General features: G+C 35.2%; 1 protein-coding gene across 4 annotated transcripts in view; it reads right to left on the minus strand.

The window, feature by feature from the left end:
* Positions 1-8: 8 nt before the first annotated feature.
* Positions 9-26,077, minus strand: part of trmt9b (tRNA methyltransferase 9B) — a 29,035-nt gene continuing 2,966 nt past the window's right edge. The window contains exons 2-5 of one of the 4 annotated variants that reach the window (XM_087282455.1): positions 13,504-13,694; positions 8,912-9,085; positions 1,507-2,048; positions 9-1,407 (exon numbers count right to left, since the gene is read on the minus strand). In XM_087282455.1, the coding sequence (XP_087138581.1) occupies positions 1,138-1,407; positions 1,507-2,048; positions 8,912-9,085; positions 13,504-13,657 (1,140 nt within the window). In that variant the 5' untranslated portion in view covers positions 13,658-13,694 and the 3' untranslated portion in view covers positions 9-1,137. 4 annotated transcript variants of the gene reach the window in all.

The raw sequence follows: 26,077 nt of genomic DNA on the forward strand, positions 1-26,077 counted from the left end.
CCAGTAGGTTTGATAAAAACAAAATATAGTACTTTTTATTATTTTGAAGTCAAAAATACACATAAAAATGGTTCAAGTTTAAGGGAAAATTAAAGATTTTGTTGTGACATTGACATGGTCAAGGTACACCAATACAAACACACACACAAACAAACACAATTCACAACAACACAGGCACAAACATGTTTCATTGTTCAAGTTTTCAAGACGGGAATTTATGTGCAATTGATAAACAAGCAGTCGACTATTTAAAACCTTGTTTAAAATCTTCAGACCACCACAACACGACAGCTATATGGTAAAATATTAACCGCACAACACAACACCTACACAGACAAACACGCGAAGAGCATTCAATAAGAAAACTCTAGTTATGTGCTTACATTGTTTGGTTCAAAAAAACAATGTGCTATGCTTTCTGTTTCAGGCAGGCGTTGCTGAAGACAGCTAACAGTGATATACCATTAAAATCAGTGCAAGTCGATTATTTTTAACTAAAACCAAACAACATCGAAAATTAAAGCTGTAGTTCACCCTAAAATGAAAATTTCTATGTTATTTTACTCACCCCCAGGATATCCAAGATGATTTTTTACTCAAGTACAACACTTTGAGAGTCAAAAAACTTGTATAGACAAAACAAAATGAAAGCACGTGGCTCCTGACTGATGTAAATAATGTTTAACTTCTTTCACACAATGATCCTTCAACTTTATAAGACATCATAGTTACGTCAGAAGCCATAGGTAATAATTTTGTGCTACCTGTACACATATTTTGGACTCTAAAAGTCCGAATAGACTTGAATTTAGCTTGTATTTAGTTTCAGCAAATGTTCTACCAAACAATAAATCTTGGATGGCCTGAGGGTGAGGTAAACTTACAGTAAATTTTTCCATTTTGGCATATACTATCCCTTTAAAATGCCACAGCGAGATGAATATTAAATTTAGTTTATCCGTTTTCATATTAAGACTAGCCTAAACGTTACATTTAGGACCAAGGTTGGTCATCAGAGCATCAATACCTCGCTGCTTATTGCCATTTATACTGTTAACGTTTAATATTAGCACTCCCAACGTCACAATACTTAAAAATCTCAAACTAAAACAGAACCTAAAACCATTAAAATTCAATTTAAACCTTCCAAACCTGGATCTTCTCAGCCACCACGCACCAGTTAGCATGGTCCAAGAAAGTGTGCAGAACATGGAGATCATCCACATGGTTTTGGATCAACTGTGTCAGTTCTCCTTCCCTGAATACATGATAGTACCGCAAACAAGAGTCTTTCGGCTGCTCTCCTTTCATCCCTTCGACTTCCAGAAGAGACGAAGAACTTTCCTTCCTCCGCAAAGGCTCTCGCAGACTCGATTCCTCCTCTTGTCCTTCAAGATTCGACTGGTCCTTTAGGTAGGAGACCAAATCAGGCAGTGGAACAGAGGAACATTCATGAACAAGCTCCACATTTCCATTGCCAGCACTTCTATTGTCTATTTTACGCACCGTTTCATTGGAATCCGAGATGAAGACATCTTCTTCTAGACTAGTTCTGGAAGAGGATGAAAAAAGACTGGACATCTGCCTTATAAGACCTCGACCACTGCCTCGTCGGTTTCGGTTTTCCACTGTTTCAGTTTGTAAAGTGCTGGAGGAGGAACGGGAGAGAGTCAAGCTGCCGAAATCCAGCACAGAATCCAAAGATCTGGAGAAGAACCAAAGCCTCTGCTGTTTCTGTTGACTGGGACTGATCAAGTCACCTTCGTCCAACATGGAGGATGTGCTTCTCACTTTCCTGTACTTGTCGCCGGATGCAGTTTCATCGCTCACGCTTTGGGTCCCGTCGCCTCGCTGTCTGGTTCCTCTGAGGGCAGGAGATAAAGGAGGATTGGGGTTCCAGGGAACAAAGATGTCCTGCTTCTCAAACTTGCGCCTCTTCTGCTCCATGGCCCAAACGTAGATCATGATCCGTCCTCCGACGCGCAGAGTTCTCGCCATCTCTTTTATTGCTCGGATACGCCGCTCTTTGGTGGACATGTGGTGGATGACTGGGTAATTAAAAGAGATTGTATTGATAGGTCATTGATGTGTTATAGTGCAGTCAAGGTATTTAAAGTAATAGTGTGCCCTAAAATTAAATTAAATTACATTAAATTAAATTGGGGCTTACTCAAAATGCTGCAGTATGGAATAAAATCGCTGTCATAAAAATTGTGTGAAAATTTTGTAAAATTTTGTAAAAACTTTAAGGAAAACGGAACGTACCCTTAATTTTACGAGGGTACAATTCCCTAATCTGTGATTGAACAGACACAGATACGACATTTTCTTTTGTCTGTTTGTATACGACTTATAAATTTACGGTGGTTGTACTTTACGAACACAAAATACAGTTTCACTATGGACATGATGACCTTATTACATTTACAAATTAAAATGCGACACTCTGCTGTCAAAACTACATCACCGCTGTAACAGGCATTAATAAACAAGTGAAAGCCATCGATCGCAATGGTGCACTTGCGTGATGAGATCCTGCATCCTGACTGAAGGAAGCCCACCGAGCAAAATGCCTGGGCATTCAAGATTTCTGTTATTCCCTCTTAAAGAAATGTCTGTCATGAGCATAACAAAACAAAAATCTTACCTGAGACTGTGTGTGAGAGCTCGAGTGCCCAGCCGTGTGGTTACATTATTTTGACAGTGGAGTGTCGCTTTTTGATTCATACTGGTAATCAGGTCGTCATGTCCGTGGTGAACTGCATTTCGTGTTTGTAAAGTACACCCAGCGTAAATTTATAAGTCGTATACAAACAGGCAAAAGAAAAATCTGTCTTTTCCGATCGCAGATGTTGGAATTCGTAAAAACACATAATTAAGAGTATGTTCCGTTTTGCTTAACGTTATTAAAATAACAACTGCGTAAATTTTATATACGCATTAAATATTTATGACATTGAGTTTTATCCATACTGCAGTATCATAGTTTTAGAATGCATGCAACAAATTTTAAGAAAATGTATTATTTAGTCATGGCGTACACTGCATCATTTCATTCATGTATTTTTGTAACTGTTGGGTTTTACAATATAGAGAATGAATTATTAGATTAATAGAAATTTTTGCCTCAGGATTTTTTATTATGGTATTATGATGTTAGTGGTTAATAGTAAAAATATATTGACAATAAATAAACTTAATACTTAACTAGTTATAATTATAAAATATATATTATTTATTACCACTACTGCTGATACTACTACTAACAATAACAATATTCATCTCAAATAAATCTGACATTTTAAAATTATAATATCATATTCTTCCCGTGACCGCGTGGGTTTCCTCCGGGTGCTCCGGAGACATGCGGTATAGGTGAATTGGGTAAGCTAAATTGTCCACAGTGTATGTGTGTGAATAAGTGTGTATTGATGTTTCCTAGTGATCAGTTAAAGCTGGAAGGGGAATCCGCTGCGTAAAACGTATGACGAAAAAAAGAAAATCAATGAATGAATAAATGAAATATATTGAAAATGAAATATCGTTTACTGAAGTAATTTAAGTACTTACACTGTAAAAAATGCAGAATTCATTCATATTGTCTCAACACAAATTGATTAAAGTTAACTTAACACTTTTAACAAATTTTTGTGGATTGAACATAAGGAAATTAAGTTGTCCCAATGAAATCCCAAACATGTTATTTCAGCTCATTTTAATTAAGTATTTTAAACAAGTAAAAAAATTATATGTTTTTGAGTGTATGCCGTAAACTGAAGTCGAACTAAAGTACATTCTAACTAAACTAGTACTTTTACATTAGTAATTGTAATTAGTTCATTCACTCATATTATTATTACATTATTATATTATCTTTAATCATATATACACTCACCAGCCACTTTATTAGCTACACCTGTCATACTAGTTGTTAACACAAATTTCTAATCAGCCAATCACATGGCAGCAACTCAATGCATTTAGGCAAGTACACATGGTCAAGATGATCTGCTTCAGTTCATCAGAATGGGAAAGAAGAACAGGAAACTGAGGCTACAATTTGCACAGCCTCACCAAAATTGGACAATAGAAGATTGGAAAAACGATGCCTGGTCTGATGAGTCTCCATTTCTGCTGTGACATTGAAGCGATAGGGTCAGAATTTCGAGTCAACACCATGAAAGCATGGATCCATCCTGCCTTGTATGAACAGTTCAGGCTGCTGGTGGTGGTATAATGGTGTGGAGGGATATTTTCTTGGCACACTTTGAGCCCATTAGTTTGAATTGAGCATCGTGTCAACGCAACACTCTACCTAAATATTATTGCTGACCATGTCCATCCCTTTATGACCACAGTGTACCCATCTTCTGATGGCTACTTCCAGCAGGATAATGTGCCATGCCATAAAGCACGAATCCTCTCAGACTGTGAAGGCCATTTGAGAACAGTGAACTCATTGTCATGTTCAAGAAACCAATGACCAGATCTCAACCCAATAGAGCACCTTTGGGATGTGGATGGAATGGGAGATTCGCAGTATGAACGTGCAGCCGATAAATATGCAGTAACTGCGTAATGCTAGCATGTCAATGTGGACATTATACCTTGTTGAATCTATGCCATAAAGAATTAAAGCAGTTCTAAAAGGCAAAAGAGGGTCCAACCTGGTACTAGTGTGGTGTACCTAATAAAGTGGCCGGTGAGTGTATAGAATACATCAGAAAAATATTACAAATTTTTATTTTAGAAATATTATATATATAATTTATTAAAAAAAAACTGACATAAACCACAAAGCGCTTTGTAAATAATAATAAGACCTGTGAAAAATACAACCACCATGAATGCAGAGAGCCAACTGAATAATAGCGTGTGTTGTTTCATGATTTTCGAGGGCCTTTCAGAGCCTTTAAACCATTATGAGAGCGTGATCTCATCAATGGACATTAATCTTCTCTCCGAGGACTCACGAGGGGTTGCCAGGTGAGCCCGACGTTTTTCCTGACAACAAACACTCCCCAGACCTCCTTTACCAACCGCTCATCTCCTGTAGCCTAGAAACACCTCATCAAGCTGAAATCAGCCGCACCATTTCTACACTTCTACTTTATCTGTGTGCGCTCCATTTCTACTTAAGACAAAAACACTACAGGCGAAAAGGGGAGAATATTGTCATATACAAACAAGTCATCACCATACTGCCCCAGATGAAAGATTTGCAATTACTGTATTTTAAATTTTCTAAAACGTTTCTTAAATATGCAAAAGTAGTGAAATTTATCATATCTACTCTTATTTATTGCCATGTCAGCAACACAGGCTATTTTCATGCCAAAACAATTGATAAAAAATAAAAGAAAATACAATAAAAGCCACTTACAAATAAACACGATATCATTTAGATTAGATTTTTAATGTGAATATGATTGAAAAATTCTAAAACTTTTCCAGGTAAAACTTTGCTGAATAAATGGAATGAATTTGTTAATCATTGGCTAATTTGCATACATCTCTATCCAATGTTCCAATTGTAGTGCTAAAGTCTAGTCCAAAATCCTCATTTCTTTGTTTCTTTTCTATCTTTCTCTTTCCTTCTTTCTCTTTCATTCCTCCCTTTTCCTTCCTTCTTTCTCTTTGTCATTCTTTACTTGTTTCTTTTCTTCCTTCGTTCCCTTTCTTTCCTTCCTTCTTTTTTCTCTGTTTCCTTCTCTCTCTTTTTCATTCTTTCTTTCTTTCATTTTTCCCTCTTTACTTCCACCTTTCTTTTCTTCCTTTATTTATTCCTTCCTTCCTTGTTTCTTTAGCTTATTTCTTTCCTCCCTTCTTTTCTCTTTCATCCTTTCTCTTTTCTTCCTTCTTTCTCTTACCTTCATTTTTCTTTCTTTAATTCTGTCTTCCATTCCTACATTCTTTCCTTCATTTCTTTTTCTTCCTTTACCTTTTTTCTCTTTCCTTTTTTCTTTTCCTTTCCTTCTTTCCATTCATTCTTTCCTTCATTCTTTTATCTCTTTCTTCCTTCTTTCCTTCCTCTTCTGCCTTCTTTCTCACTTATTTCCTTCTTTCTTTTCTGCCCTTTTTCTTTTTAATTTCATTTTTTCCCTCTTTTTTCCTTCTTTCTTTCCTTCCTTCATTTATTCATTATTTCCTCTTTCTATCATTCTTTCTTGCCTTCCTCTCCTTCCCTCCTTTTGTCTCTTCGTTTTCCCCTTACTTCTTTCTCTTCCCTTCCTTTCCTTCCTTCTTTCTCTTTGTTCCTTCTTTTTCATTCTTTCTTTTCCTTCCTTCTTTTTGTCCTTCTGTCTTCCATTCCTTCATTCTTTCTTTCCCTTTTTCTTTCCCTTTTCCTTATTTCTTATTCTTCCTTCCTCTCATCTTTCTTTTTTCCTTCCTTCATTCGCATATTAGAGTCAAAGGTTTTTACAGAGAAGATCCTGACCACAATTCAAGTCAGGTTTTTTTTAATGAAATGTTGTATGTACTCAGGCAAATATACTGTATATGAACATATGCCTCAGTAAAACCTACAGAATGTAGATAAAATTAAAAAAATGTGCTGTTCGATTTATGTAAAGGCTGCTGAAAATGTAAATGTATGACTCATTGCAGGAGAAAATAATATGGAAATGGACTTTAAAAACATGAAATACAATTGAAATCTACAGACACAAATTAAATAAAGACTTAAAGTAATAAGTGTAAAATAGAAATCTTTACTATTGTAAAACCGAAAAGAAATTGATGAAAAGCCAGAAAGTTCAAAATCTCAAATCGGACATGTGCAAAAGACAGAAATGAAATGGTTTGAACATGGAAACAGCAGTGTGCTAATCTGTGTGTGTCGCATGAAATGAACGCGTTATGAAGCTAGAGTACATCCTCATAAATGATTATGCTAATGACGTCTTGTCAGAGCCTATCAAGCTGAAACAGACAAGATGTTCTGCAGCACTAGATGTTCCTTCTCAAGTAACATGACCTTTAACTAATACAATCTGTGCAAAAGTGAAGAATTCATGGGCATTATATTAGATTAGATATTTGTATACCTTTTTTAAACATTGTAGAATAAAAATTCTCTCCTTCATACTGGCGTAAGCTGATGGTGCCAGAGTAGTATGTGTGGACATAAATTTAACAAAACCTGAAATTAAATCTGATTGGTTTATTTCCATTAAACAAAAGATGAAATCTGAATTAAGTTCGACTGGTTTATTGATTAATATGAATGAGAATTGAGACTCTTTTAAAAAGAAAAATCTGAAATGTTGATATGGAATAAATGTAACATATTAATATTACTTTTTAACCCTAACCCCTAACTCTTTTTAGCAAACAACAACAAAAAGCAGACCACAGAAAAACTAAATGACTTGTTAATTCTCGTATAGAAAATAGTTTTAAAAATGTCTGTTAGATTGTTATTTGCAGAGTTGATTCTATCCAATGACTCACTGAATCAATGTGAACAATCTGTCGCTTACTTGCTCAACAGCAAGTCAATTATCCCTCTGGTGCTTCCTTGAAAGTACTAAAATGATCAATGATGGAATGATTAAAACACTGAGGCACTCTTTGCAATCTGAATTTAGAATGAATTGAACTGAATGCAAGATGTTTACTATTGCTTGTGTTAAATGTCATAATCAGTTATATACTGTAGGGGTTAGAACAGTGGTGGGCAAACTCGGTCCTGGAGGGCCGGTGTCTTGCACAGTTTAGCTCCAACTCTAATCAAACACACCTGCTTATAGATTTCTAGTGATCTTGAAGACACTGATTAGTTTGTTCAGGTGTGTTTGACTAGTGTTGGAACTAAACTCTGCAGGGACACCGGCCCTCGAGGATCAAGTTTGCCCATCCCTGGGTTAGAACCAGAAAGATCTAAAACCATGTTAAGATGTATGCAAAAAATTTATATCAATACCAAGTACATCTTTTGGGCTAGACATTTATTAATTGCATGTTATTTGATTTTGTATTTAAGGTAATTTAATTAGTTTTTAAGGTAAATATTATTTAATAACACAATTACACACATATCTACCTGTCTGTCTGTCTGTCTGTCTGTCTGTCTGTCTTCACATCCTTAACATTTTAAAAATTATTATTAATCTGCTGATGTTCCATTTATTCTCTCAGTATATATGATGATGATACATTTAAAAACTAATTGAAGACTTACAACAATTAAATAAAACAAATTTTGTATAATATTTTTTAACCTAAATAGGATATATGCACAGCTAGTGTTTCTTTCCATACTGACGCACTTCCGGTGAACGGTTAATGAGACCTTTTTCAATTTTTTACAGTTCCTTTTACAGCATCGATGTTGTAATGTAAATGAAATATAATTGGTTAAATAGACTTTGGCGAGATGAAAACGAGACGAAAAACCATTTACATGCACGCACTGGTCAGGATCAGCAGCCTAGCACTGAAACTTCATTAAAAATACTGGGGTAAAATAAATGGTAATATTTAAAAGACATGGCGAGCGAAAATGTAATTTAATGCAGTGCTTCTTGTACATTCTGTGACCCACTTTGTATCGTATATAAATCAGGCAGTGAAGATCGTTGATCTTTAAAGAAAACTATCCTTAAATGCTCTGATTTTTTAACGGCATTCAGTTCACCGGAAGCATTTGACCCATGTTACTGAAAAATTAAAAGTCCTTCTGCATATACCCTATTATAAAAATCTAAAATGACTTTTATAAATGATTAATAATTAAACAATATGCACTTTTGAACAAATAATGGATTATTAAATACTAAATTAATTAACATTATTCTATTTAATATTAAACAAATAATTACTTTATTATTAATATTTAAGAACTGAATGATTTTCGAATCTGAATAAGAATGAGATTTATTTTTGTATATTTATGTTGAAGCATTACCTGCAATGGAGAGCACTGCATCAAAACAGGCGTCTCTGTAGGGCAGACGCAGGCCATCACAAATCTGTACCTCGTGCCCTTTATTCCACGCAGACTCCACCAGCGGACGGCACACGTCACAGCCCAGCTTGAAGATCTCCTCATTAATGTGCAGATATTTGCCATTGCCACATCCTGGAAAAACAAAAAATCAGTCGAAGTAAAAATAGTAAAATTAAAAGTATTGAGTCAATAATATAAAAATTTCAATTTGACCACATTAATATTTAAAAGAAATCGTTGCAATTCCTTTCAGACAATGGTAAGTGGTGTCGACAAAGTCTCATATAGTATAATAACAGGTTTTTATTTAATAGCAAGTCTTTTCAAACAACAGAATAAGAACTAAATGGGTTTCATTTAGAGCTGCACAATAATAGATTTTTTTTAATGGAAATCGTGCTTAGATCAAAATTCTAAACAGAAACTAAAACGCACTCTGCAGATGAAAGCAGAAGACATTTAACAAGCAAAAGTGTGACTGAGGTTTAATCAGAATTTATTATCAGCAGCAATTTCTACATTTATGGCGAATTCAACAGATTTGTAAAATACATAAGTAAATATGTCATATGTATCTACATTCATTTTAAAATGTTGTCTTAAACAATCAGCATACAAAAATATACTCATGCAAGCCCATCTTACATTCAGTTTGCTATGAGATAAAGATGCGCAAAGGCTGCATTTACACTGCACTGTTCAAGAGACTCAATTCCGATTTTTTTCTCCCATGTGGCACAGATTGGATATGGCCCATGTACGTGTAAGCAGGAACAAATCACATGGATTCCGATTTACTCAAATCAGATTCAGGCCTCATACACAAGGACCTAAACAGCTATTTTATTGTCATGTAGCACAGGTACTTAAGCATGTTAACCAGAGCGAGAGAGCGCAATGTCCGCCACGTAACCAATATAAACTAATAAAAAACTAGTGCATACATCACGTGCATAAATCACTCAATGGACATTGCATTAAGATGCATAAAGGTTTTAAAAAGCCTATATATCAAAAGGCGGACAAATGGACACTAAACTGAGCTAAACTTAAACTCTGAAAATTGATCTGACACCTTTCAGTATACCATGATCTTTTATGTGAAGCTGCTTTGACACAATCTAAATTGTATAAGCGCTACACAAATAAAGGTGAATTGAATTGAACAAATGACAACCTTGATGTTATAATCTATAGTAAAACAGCTTGTCAAAAGCCACAAACAGATTACATACGGCAATAAAGAAAAGAGCACTCTTTATTTGTCAGCTGTTGGTCAGCGCCCACTCTTTTTTTTCCTGGTCAGTGCCCCTTTGCCGTGTGCTGTATAAATGCAGACGATCAGATATGAGTCACTTTTACAAGATGATGTAAGCAGGTCATCAAAAAAATGGGATACAGTCACAAAATTGGAATTGACCATCAAGATCTGCAGTGTAAATGCAGCTTAAAGAAAGCCCTGCTCCTTACTCAATATTACGTTTCAGTTTGAAGTACATCAACATACTGAAATGAGAATCTCAGAAACTTCCAGTTCACACAGACTAAAGCAGGTCGCACACCAGAAGCGCCGCGCAGCGCCATGTATTTTAGAATTCTAAACATAGGTTTCTATCAGGATACACACACCGGTGCCGCAAGTCGGCGGCTGTCGGCGGCGCCCGGCGACGGCTCAGGACGCAGTTAATTTTTCAGCTGCGCCACAGACTGCCATCTGATTAGTTTCATGTTAAATATCATTCGAATGTGCGCGTCTGGTGTGTGATACTTTAAACTGTCATGTACGCACCGTGTTGCGGCGCCGAGCGGCGCTTCTGGTGTGCGACCTGCTTTAGAGTGCACTCACACTATGCTATCTGAACCATGTCCACGTGTGTTTCCAGGGTTCGTTTGAGAAGTGCGAGTGCTCCGAATTGGGCCCAGGCTTGGTTCGTTTTGTGGGCCTGACCTGGTTGGAAGAGGTATGCTAGAGCACGGTCCGGTTGGGCTTTGGCGTGGCACGCTTGTTGTGCGATGCAAAGCACACCTGAGGCCAAAACTGAATATACGGCATCACTTTTAAGGGGCTGTTTCTTATGGATTTATTAATCATTCTTGCTTTTCAATGAATGCAAACTGTCGTTGTTTATTAATGACACAAACCCCTCGCTGCACCTTCAGCAAACCTCTTAATGCCTGCAGAATGACGACTTTTATGCTAATTTATGAGTGCCAAAAGTGCTGGAAATGTTCGGCAAAATATCTGACTGCCTGTCACTGCATCCCAAACTACTAAAACAATATAACAAAAAAAATCTTCACAGTGTGGAGCGAGAGCGCTTCTCTATTTGTTAAACAAAACAGACGCATTATCGATGATGTAAGTGTGCTCAGGTTCGGAAGGCAAAATACATTGCAAGTGCAGGCCATCAGGGGAGAGGAGAGGGGGGACAATCACGCTTCGGCATGGTTCAAGACAACTGTACCTAGTGAGTACGCCCTTAATGTTTATTTAAAGAGAATAACAATGCATCTCTTGGAGATGCAAACTGTAGATTTTATTATACATAGATTATATGATATACATACAAATGTAAAATATGTATGTCTTATGCGTATATATGCACGCTTGTATATAAGCTTTGACTGAAATACGTTCAAAACTTATGGTCCTAGTGTTGTCACGATACTGTAATTCGATATCAATCCGTACTGAAATCTTAAAAACGTCTATTTCCCGCTAACGTTTGAGCGCTGTTGAGCACGTTCTAAAACAGCGCTGATTTGCCGTTGTGATCACATGCTCAGCAGAAATGACTGTGATTGGCCGTGAAGGTTTACTGAATGTGACTACAGATACAGAGACACTGGAGCATTTTAAAGCCGTGAAGATCAGCAGGTCTGTCTATGATGCGACACACGAGTGATCCGCTGATGAAGACCAATCTTCATGGCTTTAAAATGCTCCAAAGTCCCTTTATCTGTGGTTACACTCCGTAAACCGCGGTGAGTTTGGTGAACTGATGACCTTCATGGCCAATCACAGTCATTTCTGTTGAGCACATGAAATTAGCGGTGTTAAAGACCGCACTCAACAGGGCTCACATGTTAGCAGGAAATGGACGTTTTTCAAATTTCAGTAACGATTGCTTTTGAATTCCAATATCGTGACAACACTAGGTCAAACTCTGAATCAGAATTTTGAATGAATTGAACTGAATATAAGATGTTTACTATTGCTCGTTGTAAATGTCAGAATTGGTTTTAGATTTTAAAAGTAAGACTTAGAAAGATCTAGAACCAGAATATATTTTAGGATGTTTGTAATAATTTTTATTAATACAATGTTAGATTTTTGGCTACACATTTATTTATTGTATATATTTGGATTTTTTTTTTATGACAAATACAAATTTAATAACTAAATTACACACATGCACATACTGTTTCCATCCATCTATCTATCTATCTATCTATCTATCTATCTATCTATCTATCTATCTATCTATCTATCTATCTATCTATCTATCTATCTATCTATCTATCTATCTATCTATCTATCTATCTATTTATCTATCTATCTATCTATCTAATAATAATAATAATATGAATCTGCTGGTATTACAATATTATTTAGTTTTAGTATATATGATACAACTAAAAATAGATTTAAAACAATTAAATGTATAATTATATAATATTATGTAAATTATATAACTTAAAATCTCTTTTATAAATTAATAATAATTAAACAATATGTAGTATTGAATATGTAAAGACTTATTAAATACTAAACTAATTTACATTAGTTCGCCTCTATGGATGCGCCGGCACTGGGTGTGCTCCATAACAGTAACAACATTTGTGTTTAAGAGATAGAAAGCTGATTTACACATGTAAAGCTTGCAGTTTGTCACTTCCGTCTAAATGGATAAATGTTTTTTTTTTTTTTACATCATCTCATACATCAGTTTCTCATTAAATCTTGACCAATCAAATAGTCTTTAGTATCTGACATGTCCCGCCCCTTCAAGACGCTTCACATTTGCTTTTTTTTTTTTTTTTTGATGTATTTGAGCTCAACCACTCTCACTGGCAGAGCTGTGGTAAAACATCTAAATTAGCTTTTAAAAATTTCACCACCAATTGGTATCAAATTTCAGTATCGTGACGACACTAGGTCAAACTCTACATGTTGACAATCATTTTTCATGGGTTTCATTTAAAGACTTTTTTTTCTGACCTTCAGTCTCCACCTACAGGCACAACAATAAAATTGACACAATCTTGACTCAAAATGTCAAGTGACTTCCAAAAGATGATTCACTGAGACTTAATTGCTACCATAGACTTCAGTGTTTATACCAATGACATTTAAATAACAAAGACAGCAATCCTCTGCTGATAGATGTTATATAGCTCTAGTTTCTTTTCAATAGAAAAAAAATGCAACCTTCATTTAAAAGCATAACAAGCTACACAAGTAAAAGTGTGATTGTAACATTAAAAAAGCACACTGATCCTAATCCTTTAGAGTTAATCCTCATTAGAGATAAAACGTGAAGCCTTACCGATGTCAGCCACGATGCTGCCGGGCTCTTGCTCAAGCAGGAACTGTTTGACCTTGGGCCAAGCTTTGTAGCGGCTGTCGTTGAAGTAGGGTGCGATCCTCTCGTACACGCTGTGAACATGCTCTCTCTCCAGCTGGCTGGCAGCCTCGTCCATGCTGCTCTCTATTAAAGCCCACAGAGCATCTTCAGCACTTCTCCAGACAGAGACAGAGAGAGAGGAACAGAGAGGGAGGAGGCCAGACACCAAATCAGACACTCGGAGCTTAATGCCTTCGTTCCACAGCCATTTATAACAACCACAACAACAAAAATGAATGCAGTATGCCCCTTCGATTGGTTGTTTCTAAATGGCAATGTGAGCTTGAAAAATATAGCTTAGTGAATATCATGAAAATTGTCAGGGACATGTCGCATTTCACCTTGAAAACTGAAAGGGTGTCAAAAAACAAGCCTATTTTTAGAGCATTAAAAATTGTTTGCTTTATGACAATTATCGATCAAAAACAATTTTAAAATGTACATAAAGCAGTGTGATTCTAATTTGTATAGGATTTAAATAAAAACATAAATAATAAATAAATATATATATTGAATATATTTATAATACTGAATAAATTAATTGAATGAATAAATAATGAATACATTTATAATATTGAATATATAATAAATAAATACTTGAATAAATTAATTAAATGAATAAATAATGAATGAATAAATAATGACTACATTAATATTGAACATATAATGAATGAATTAGTTAATTAAAAGAGCAAATAATGAATAAACGAAATAATAAACACTTCATAATAATAATAAATATATAATGAATATATAAATTAATCAAATGAATAAAAATAATTACGAGAAAACATTTCTAATAATGAATATATAATGAAAAAATGATATAATATAATATTATATATGATATACAAGTATATATAATGATGAATATATAATAAATAAATAAATAATTAAATTAATAAATAATGAGTTTGTTTATAATAATAAATATATAATGAATAAATTATTTAATAAATTTTAATAATGAAAAAATAATCAATTAATGAATTAAATTAATAAATAAGAATATGATTATAATAATTAATATATAATGAATAAAATAATGAATAATTAATACATTTATAATAAAGAATGTATAGTGAATAAATTAATCAAATGAACAATAATAAATAATGAATACAATTATAATAATAAATGTGTATTGACAAAATAAATTTATCAAATGAACAAAAAAATAAATAAATGCATAATACATATATAATGAAAATATTAAATTAATAAATGATAAATACATTTATAATAATGAATATTTTTGATGAAAAAAAAATTAAACTGAACAAATAAATAATAAATGCATTTCATCACCATGGATCTAATCCTTGCAGATCGCTATAGAAGTGTCCAGAAAATATCTAGTAAAATATTATTTACTGTCATCATGGCAAAGATAAAATAAATCAGTTATTAGAAATGGGTTATTAAAACTATTATGTTAAGAAATGTGTTAAAAAAATCTTCTCTCCATTAAACAGAAATTGGGGAAAAAATAAACAAGCGGTCTAATAATTAAGGGACACTAATAATTCTGACTTCAACTGTATATATATAGTTGTTCTGTATATACGGATGGACGGACGGACAGACAGACAGTTCAATGATGGTTCACTTGCATTTTAATAACACATAAAAAATTACTAATTTGTCATTTAAATTAAAAAAAGTTTTAATAAAATAAAGTGTCTAATCAATGAAATGAACTAAACAGGAATATATTCAAAATGCGGACAAAACCTTGATTAGGATTTTTTCAAGAGTGTGAAATCAGCTGAAGCTGAAGTGTCTCTGATTAATTCTTTGTTCTCCTACATTCAAGATACAAGTGTTTAGTAAAGTGTTGCTCTTCACAGACAGATCTGCCTGTCGTCTCCTCACAGCAGCACATCAGTTACCAGCTGTCCAGAACAACAGCAACATAATTCACCATCAACACATGGCTGTTTATCATTTCCCACCTCCATACACACACACACACACACACACACACACACACACACGTTACATCTCCCTCAACAAGCACGACTCAAACAGAGCTTTGAAGCAGAAACAGTCGGAGATTTCCAGGCTTTTATCATTGAAAACTGCAGTCTGCATAGCATAATTGAAATGCAAAGTGGATGGCGCTTTTCCCACATCTGATCTGCTTTCAAAGCCTTGCCCGTCATATACAGTTAAAGTCAAAATTATTGACCAAATATTTTCCAAATGATGTTTAAGAGGGCAAGAAGTTTTTCACAGAATTTCCAATAATATATTTTTTGAGAAAGTCTTATTTCTTTTATTTCAGCTAAAATGAAAGAAGTTTTACATTTTTTAAACCATTTTAAAAGTCAATATTATTAGCCCCTGAAAAAGATTTTTATTTTCTAAAACTATGTAAAGACACATTTATTTGGGTGAGCGGAGGGCCATATGAATCTGTCTTCAAAAACAGGTGATGTGTTAAGGCAAGTGCTCATAAAAGAGCATGAAAAAAGACTTGGGGATACAATGCAGAAGCATCTGTGTAAATACAGCCAGAAAAGCATGAAATGTATAAAACATACAGTATGTTGAAACTCGTATATCTTTGAAAAAAGACACAGTAAAAATACATAACCTGGTTAACTATGTTTCTTTAATGGCAAATAACCGTAAACTGACTTTCCCAGAATTCCCTGCATGGCACATCACTTTTTATGCTTTTTGTTGACATTAATATGGAATTTTTTTTCCCCAACAGTTATGTACATTAGAGATTAAGGTTACATTTTATTTTTATAAATAATGTTTATTTCATAACTTTAATTTTATGCGTGTTACCATACTGGTGTTTAGTAGCTGTGTGAATGACACTGAGCACCTTCTATAGCCTGATACACTTTTCTGCTTGTGGGAAAAGTTGTCTGTGATGACCATTGGTTCATTATGTAACTTTCTCATCAACACCTGCATATGGCTGTGTTAATGTAACAAAAGATGTGTAGATGTTGGTAATTCAAAATAAAGACATATTACATCTATAAATAAATGAAATACGGTAGTTTACTGTAAAATTTTGTACCCTATTTTTAACGGTAAAACACTGGCAACCACAGCTGCTGTTTTATTTTTTGTCGTAAAGTTTGCGAATGAATTTTTTTCAGTGTCCAATTATGAATCAGGCCCAGCCCTAACCAATTTGGCACCCTAGGCAAGATTTCAGGTGGCGCCCCGTCACATCGCATAAATTCCACTGCTAGTGTATAGTCATAAGAAACTAAATAGCTTTTTGATCGACTACTACAAGCTGGGAAAACGTCAGATAAATATGCCAATACAATTAACATTATTGCTGAATAGATCTAATATTTACACATTTGCTTGAGCAAGGAATGATGGGGGTAGTTACATTACTATTACTATTTTCAATAACATCTTTGGCCTTCCATAACATTAGCTGACGTTAAAACCAACAGATAGCACTATAGCTATTTATTGATTAGCAATCTTTCAACGTTATAAAAAATATGGGACAGCAAATAGCTTCAAATGATAGAATACATAGCAAACATTAGAAAATATTAACAATAAAATAAAAGGTTTAGCCTATTAAAATCAATGGCCTGTACAGAAAATAAAGCTATAAAATCTATTTCACTTTTAATTGCATTTGCATATTGATTAGTTACTGTAGTAATTTAGTGAAGAGCAGCAAATTAATCTGATTTGATAACAGAGGTGATAATGTAAGAATGCACAGATCTATAATGAAGCATTCGACTACTTTAGTAACTGTTTGTGCTCTTTAAGAAAAAAATTAGTTGTGTTTAAAATAAAACACGCAAGACGGAGCAAAAAACAAACCCAAAAAAAAAAACGAAAAAAGAAGCACTTTTCCAACGGTCCGCTCAGCGCGAGCTCTCCCGGCTAAACGTAGATTGCAAGGGCTCAAATGGAGCAGTGGTCGTAATGTTGAGCGAAAAAAAAAAGAGAAAAAGACAGCTGCGAAACATGACCAGCTTTGTCTTTTTGTAGGAAACACTCTTAAATCTTTTTAGGGTAAGAGGTTTTTGAGTTACTGCCAACTGTAACTGAATGTGTCAGGAATATCGAAAACAAAACAAACTTAACCGTGCTCATTTCTTGCGCCCCCCGGATGTACAGTGCCCTTAGCATTTGCCTATACTGCCTATGCCACGGGCCGGCCATGTTATGAATACATTAGATCTGTGCATTGTAAGAGCCAAATAAGAAAAGAGGGCTTAAAATAGGGATCAAAAAGGAGTATGAGCTTGGAGAAGCCTGTTGAACCAGATATCAGTTGTGAAAATACAAAGTATAGCAAATTTAAGGGATAGGAGATTGTCCTGAGGAGAGACTGGAGATGGGTCTGCTTCAAGACTTTATTGTCTACAGAATTATTGGAATATCAATATGAAAACCACGACAACCCTTTAAGCAAATTTTTTTTGGATTGTCTACTGAACAAATCACTGTTATACAATGACTTGCCTAATTGACCTAGTTACGTCTTTAAATGTCACTTTAAGCTGAATACTAGTATTTTGAAAAATATCAAGTAAAATATTATTTACTGTCAACATGGTAAAAGAAATCTGTTAATAGAAATAAGTTATTTAGACTATTATGTATAGAAACGTTTTGAAAAAAAATCTATCTATTAAATAAAAATTGGGGGGAAAAAATATAGAGGAGGGCTAATAGTACTCTTGGAACTAAACTCAATTTTCTGATTTTCGTTTATTTCGTTTGCTGTTAAGTAGGTGACTTACAGTATGGCACGTCATAATTTTTCCCAGTATGCGATCCTGCATAACATCCATGTTGATCCTGGAACATCACTTTTGTTTGAAAATGTAATCCATACCTATTCTCTACCCCTAAACCCAACTACACCTGTAAATTGTCAAAATCAGATGGGAATAATAGTTTGATAACAATAGAAGTGCATAAATCAAATCGTAAGCCTAAACTTAACATAAACAGTAATAGTATCCCTTCATTCTGATTGGCTAAGTGGAATGTTGTTCCAGGATCAACATAGATGTCAGGGCCGGCTCACACTGCAATTGTTTTTTTTAAATCCTAAACAATTGCATCATGTCAGACTGCACAAACTCGGCTCCCATGTCACACTGTAAGATTTCAGCTGTCATATTGTCAGACTGAACGACAATGAAGATGAGCGAAATAGGCATGGAACGAAAACCGCTTTCAATGTATACCGCGGTTTGGAAAAGTCAAGGTTTTAAAACAGTCCAAATTTTCTGCAATACCGTTCCTAGGGTATGTGTACGATTTTTTATTTATTTATTTATTTTAGTTTTTAGGACAACAGCATTTCCAACAGAAAAAGAGATCCAAAGATGCCATTTTAAATTGTAAAAAAAATCTGTGTTTTTGAAACTAATGTAGACAGCAGACGTCAATAATTCATTTAGCCTGACATGTTTACTGTTCCAAAATATTTTAAATGTTTCTCAAAATAAATGTTTCTTTTCCTTTTAAAGACCGTATATTTTAAGTTTTTTTACCCAGACATTTAAGAAGAATATATTATATTTATTATATATTAAAACAGTTTTCACATTTTCCCATGGTCATTTGAATAGTTGCTTTGATTGAGTCATCAGATTGGGTGCTTCCTATTGGTTCTTGGATTAACGTTCGTCGCAGCTGTTGTCACACTGCAGGAAAGTGTCTAAGATCTTTGGACGGCTGTCTGTGAATATGTCAAGCTAACGATTAAAGATCACCGGTTGTAGCCTAGGATTTCAGGAATCTTTTAGGATTTCTCAAATTTGTCTCGCATGACAAAATTGTGGCTGAAATCTCACAGTTTGAGCAGGGTTTTAATCCAGGAACGTGTCCTACTTGGTGAAATCAGGTTGGCGTGACTTATGATATCAGTCCAATGTAAATAAAAAGCATTTAGCTGAAAAACAAAACTGATTGCCTTTGAGCTGCTTGAGTTGGTTGCGAGTTGAGAAGTGAAGTCGTGGATCGATAAGAGAACATTTCCAAGCAAATCCACATTCGATGCTGATCTGCTCAAACGACAAAGCGGAGTCAATAATCTTGTGGTCTGGCTGGAAAAATCAATCAAACCTTTATGTTGGTCAGCGGAAGGGTTGAGGCACGAATGCTTTTATCCTCTTTACTGCACAAATGACCAGAAATCCACAAAGGGTGTCTTTTTTTGGGAGGGGGTGGGGGGTTTTATAACAAAGCTATTGTGAATAAGCAATTGACCTTTTGGGATATTTAAATGAAAAGAAGATTATCTTGTTATTTTGTAACGCCTCAACGGTTTGCTCTGTTATGAAACAAAAAGCAGAAAGGCTCATCAGCTGAATCACATGCTGCCCTGAAGGGAAAAATCCACAGCTGAAATCACAGATGAGCCGTAAGAGAAAAACACAAAAGCATGTGGGACGGTCATACTGTATGTGTTCCACTTGACAGCAGGCGTTTGATTCGCTGGTCAAAAATGAAAAGATTAAAACCGAAGCGCAATTTAAATATAAAGCTGCCAAGAAAGAAAATAGTTATTTTCGGTAGAATCTTTACCACTGAACCTCTGACATAAGTAAATTTTAAAGGGATGGTTCACCCAAAACTAAAAATGATTTCACTATTTACTCACTCTAAAGAGGTTCTAAGCATGCAATTCTTTTTTTCTGTAAAACACAAAATATGCACTAACCAGCCACTTTATTAGGTACACCTTACTAGCACCGGACCCCCTTTTGCCTTCAGAACTGCCTTAATCCTTCATGGCATATATTCCACAAGGTACTGGAATTATTCCTCAGAGATTTTGCTCCATATTGACATAATAGCATCATGCAGTTGCTGCAGATTTGTCGGCTGCACATCCATGATGTGAATCTCCAGTTCCACCACATCCTAAAAGTGCTCTATTGGATTGAGATCTGGTGACTGTTGAGGCCATTTGAGTACAGTGAACTCATTGTCATGTTCAAGAAACCAGTTTGAGATGATTTGTGCTTTATGACATGGTGCGTTATCCTGCTGGAAATAGCCACCAGAAGATGAGTACACTGTGGTCATAAACCAATGGACATGGTCAGCAACAATACTCAGGTAGGCTGTGGTGTTGACACGATGCTCAATTGGTAGTAATGAACCCAAAATGTGCCAAGAAAATATACCCAAACCATTACACCACCACCACCAGCCTGAACTGTTGATATAAGGCAAGTTGGATCCATGCTTTCATGTTGTTGATGCCAAATTCTGACCCGACCATCCGAAAGTTGCAGCAGAAATCAAGACTCAGAGCGACAACGTTTTTCTAATCTTCTATTGTCCAATTTTGGTGAGCCTGTGCAAATTGTAACCTCAATTTCCTGTTCTTAGCTGACGGGAGTGGCACACGGTGTGGTCTTCTGCTGCTGTAGCCCATCTGCCTCAAGGTTCGACGTATCATGCATTCAGAGATGCTGTTCTGCATACCTCGTTTGTAACTAGTGCTTATTTAGTGTACTGTTGCATTTCTATCAGCTCAATCCAGTCTGGCCATTTTCCTCTGACCTCTGGCATCAACAAGGCATTTGTGTCTACAGAACTGCCGCTCACTGGATATTTATTTTTTTTGGACCTTTATCTGTAAACCATAGAGATGGTTGTACGTGAAAATCACAGTAGATCAGCAGTTTATAAAATACACCAACAACCATGCCATGTTCAAAGTCACTTAAATCACCTTTCTCCCCATTCGGATGCTCGGTTTAAACTGCAGACATGGTCGTGTTGACCATGTCTACATGCCTAAATTCATGGAGTTGCTGCCATGTGATTGGCTGATTAGAAATGTGTGTTAAAGAGCAGTTGGACAGGTGTAGCTTATAAAAGTGGACGGTGAGTGCATTTTGAATAATTGTAGTTACCTGTAATCATTGACTTTCATATTTGAACAAACAAATACTATGGATGTTGATGGTTAAACAATTCCATGCAAAATGTCAAACTTGACATAAAAAAGAAATTCAACAAAACAGTGACACCCTTTCTCAGTTGTTTGTGTAGACTTGTATTTTATAATACTTTTTATAACAGATCTAACAGTTGACCAGAATGTAGGAACAGACACAAAATATATTTTTTTAAACAAATAAAAAGAAAAAGTTTTATTCAAATGTTTAACTTAGTAGAATAAATTGGCAAAATAGAAGACTTCGTTTCATGATAATTGAAGCTGAATGTAAGATTCAGGAGGCAGAGATAAGAGGTATAATAGGAGTAGGCATGGGATGATGACCGCTTTCGAGGTATACCGCGGTTTGGAAAAGTGAAGGTTTAAAAACCACAAAAAAATTTTATTATACCATTCCTATGGTATATGTAAGATTTTTCTTTAATGTTCTTTAGGACAATAGTATCTTCAGCAGAAAAGATTTTCAAAAATGCATTTTTAATTGTTTGCCGGCAGCTAGCTCTCTGCAACTCTCACATGGTCCCACTGAAGCTAAGCAGGGCTGCGCCTGGTCAGTACCTGGATGGGACACCACATGGGAAAGCTAGGTTGCTGCCGGAAGTGGTGTTAGTGAGGCCAGCAGGGGGCACTTAACCTGTGGTCTGTGTGGGTCCTAATGCTCCAGTATAGTGACGGGGACTCTACTGCTCTTCGGATGAGTCATTAAACCGAGGTCTCGACTCTTTGTGGTCATTAAAAAAATCCCAGGATGTCCTTCGAAAAAGAGTAGGGGTTTAACCCCGGCATCCTGGCCAAATCTGCCCACTGGCCTCTGTCCGTCAAGGCCTCCTAACCCTCCCCATATCATAATTGGCATATCATCACTCTGTCTCCTCTCCACCAATCAGCTGGTGAGTGGTGTGCAGTCTGGCGCAAAACGGCTGCTGTTGTGCTGTCTAGGTGGATGCTGCACACTGGTGGTGGATGAGGAAATTCCACCCCATCGTGTAAAGCGCTTTGAGTGCCCAAAAAAGCACTATTAAAATGTAAGGAATTATTATTATTATTAATAATAAAATCTGGGTTTTTGAAACTAACGAAGACAGCAGAGGTCAATGATTCATTGGAATTCATAGTCTAACATGTTTACTACTCCAGTCCAAAATATTTTAAATGTTTCTCAAAATAAAATATATTGGCTGCGTCCGAAACAGCCTACTACTCAGTAGGAACTACATTTGAATTTACTACTTGACTGTTAGAAAACTACCTTATATACAGAATGAATGCGAGTAGTATGAAGAGAGCTCGGATGTACTATGGATGCCAATTTGTAATCATCGCCAGATATACCTGCCTCAGTTGCGTCGCTTTACTCCCATTCATGAATTCTCTTGCATCATGGTTAAACATATTGTTCATTTGATGCGCACTTCAGAATCTCGCCGGAAGTAGTAGGTCATCCGGGTACTTCTTGCATACTGCTTTTCGAATTCTATGAATTTGGACATACTACTCAGCCCGCATGCTGTTTTTAGCGTACTAAATAGTATTAAAATAAAAGATTTCGAACGCAGCCATTGTGTTCAAAGTGGAAAAAGTTCTTGACTTATTTTAGAGTAGTAATCACAATACCGTGAAATCGTGGTAATTTTATCCAAGGTTATCATACCGTCAGAATATTATACTGGCCCATGCCTATATCAGAGTCTTTCAGATAACATTTATAAGACAAAATGTCCCTGAATACACATACAAACATTCATTTTAAATTCATTCATTAGACTTTGAAAAATAACAATAAGTTAATCTTGAAGACAAAAAGTATTCGTGACAAAAAGTATTCATGACAATTCACTTTAGGATTTTAGGCTTTTGTTGTTTAGGCTTTTTGTACTCATACGCAATATCACTTTTTTTGCACAAATAATAAGAGACCCCAAAACAGACAACCGATCCTGGCCAGTAAATACAAAACCAAGAAACCATCAAGATCAACCACATAGGGAAAATATTGTTACCACTGACACCCTGACATCGTGGCAATGTGAGCAATGCTTGCCAAACATATTTTCTACAGAAAACTGCTTAAATCTTCAGCTGTAATGATCATTCATTTGTGGTCACCAAGAAGCCCTTTTGGAAATGAAACACAATAATAAATAACTGCAACTCTCTCTCCACAGTCAAATATCTGCACCGTAATTGTTTTCAGAGCAGTCGTTTTAGACTTGCGCTGGCTCTCTGGCCTTGACAGACTTGTCAACAAGCAGGCAATATATAAAGGTCGCCAGCACAAGCACAGCATCAAATAAAGAGAGAGCGGACAACCACCTGAAATGTCACCTAACTGAAAGATGTCAACTGGTGTCGCTCCGAAACACCTTCAGAAAATATCAAACCTCTCTCAAAGAAAAGTCATTTCTGCAGGGTTCCCACAGGTCATGGAATTTCTGGACTATCTTAGAATCGATTATGGAGCCAGATTGGACAGATTGGAAAATAATGTTTACAAAATAAAATTCATACCTGCCCAGCACAACTTACATTTACGAAATCCAGCTTGTAAATTCAAAACACACTTCAGAAATACAAAACACAATTTGTGATTTCACAACTAAAAAGCATAAATATTTGCCCAAATGAATTGGATTTGTGTATTTATGATTGGTGTTATAAATTTATGAATTTTATTTGTGTATTTATGAGTTTACCCAATTCACTTATAGCGCATGTTTTAGGGCTGTGGGGGAAACCGGAGCACCCGGAGGAAACCCATGCGAACACAGGAAGAACATGCAAACTCCACACAGAAATGCCAACTGACCCAGTCAGGACTCGAACCAGCGACCTTCTTGCTGTGAGATGACAGTGCTAACCACTGAGCCCTGATGCCGGTCTATAGTCTTCACTGTATTAATAATTCAGTAAAATTATTCTTCATTAAAAAGTCACAAATGTTGTACGTTAATGTGCCCGAATGCTTTACGGTCTCTAAAAACGCCTTTAAAACACAAACAAATGAAAAAAGTTTGACTCTGTTATAGTTTGAAATGACGCCTCAAATCTCATGTAATCTCAAATGTTGATCAACTATAATGCTAACTCAACATTGCACATTCTGCGATGTTACTAGGGCTAAACAATATATCGACTGAACATCAATATCACAATGTGTGTATTGGCAATAGCCACATTGCAGGGTTATATGATTTATTCAAGAGTAAAACATGAATATATTATAATATATTGTTATTTAAGTATTTATACAACGACGCCCATGTTATTTTACATTAAATTGTTCAAATTTTGTACTTGAATACTGTTAGACTCCCCAGAAATCCATAAGTCATTGTTTAATTATTTTTGCTAGTAATTTATTATAATTTAAACAGATGCACTGCATAGAAAAAGACTTGGTCATCCCAGTCAATCCAAATGGATGAAATCTTTCCAAATAGAGCTATACAAGTAACTTGGTGAAATTATATTTATATTGCAATGTATATCATGGTCGAACAAAATATCGCAATGGTAGATTTTTTCCAATATCGTGCTGCCCTAGATGTGACTATTGAGGACACATTGCGATAACAATGCTGAAACAATACAATTGCGCAGCTCTAACGTGCTTTTTATCAGTGTTAAATGCAACCAATGTAAGTTTGAATACTATTTTACGTGACATACTACTGAAAAGCAGCAGCAGATAGTTCACCTAGGACACCGATTTAAAATGAAAGTCAGAACTGTGACAGTGCAAACCAACAACATCAATCACTTACAGTGCATCAGTAAAGTATTCATAGGGCCTCACTTTTTCCACATTTTTTATGTTACAGCCTTATTCCAAAATGTATTAATCCATTTATTACTTCAAAATTCTACACACAATACCCCATAATGACAAAGTTAAAACAAATTTTTTTTAATTGTTGCAAATTAAAAAAAAAAAAAACTGAAAATTTTTTTTTTTAAAAATCACATGTACAGTTGAAGTCAGAATTATTAGCCCCTTGTCTTTTTCTACTTTTTCAAAATATTTCCCAAATATTAATAATAAAATCTAATAAAAAAAATCTGGAAAAAGTCTTATTTGTTTTATTTCGGCTACAATAAAAGCAGTTAAAAAAATAAAATAAAATTAAACATTTTTAAGCTATATTTTTTCTGATAGTCTACAGAACTAACTTCCCTAATTACCCTAAACCGCCTAGTTAACCTAATTATACTAGTTAAGCCTTTAAATGGCACTTTAAGCTGTAAGTGTCTTGAAAAATATCTAGTCAAATATTATGTACAGTCATCATGGCAAAGATAAAATAAATCTGTTATTAGAAATGGGTTATTAAAACTATTAATGTTTAGAGATGGTTTGAAAAAAATCTCTCCGTTAAACAGAAATAGTGTGGAAAAATAAACAGGGGCGCTAATAATTCAGGGCTCTAAATTGAGCTCAGCTACATTTTGTTTCCACTGAACATTCCTGAGATGTTTCAGCAGCTTAACTGGAGTTCACCTGTGGTAAATTCAGTTGATTGGACATGATTTGAAAAGGCATACACCTGTCTATAT

This window comes from Danio rerio, chromosome 15 (assembly GCF_052040795.2).
Source record: "Danio rerio strain M-AB ecotype USA chromosome 15, GRCz13ab, whole genome shotgun sequence".
Lineage (NCBI taxonomy): Eukaryota > Metazoa > Chordata > Actinopteri > Cypriniformes > Danionidae > Danio > Danio rerio.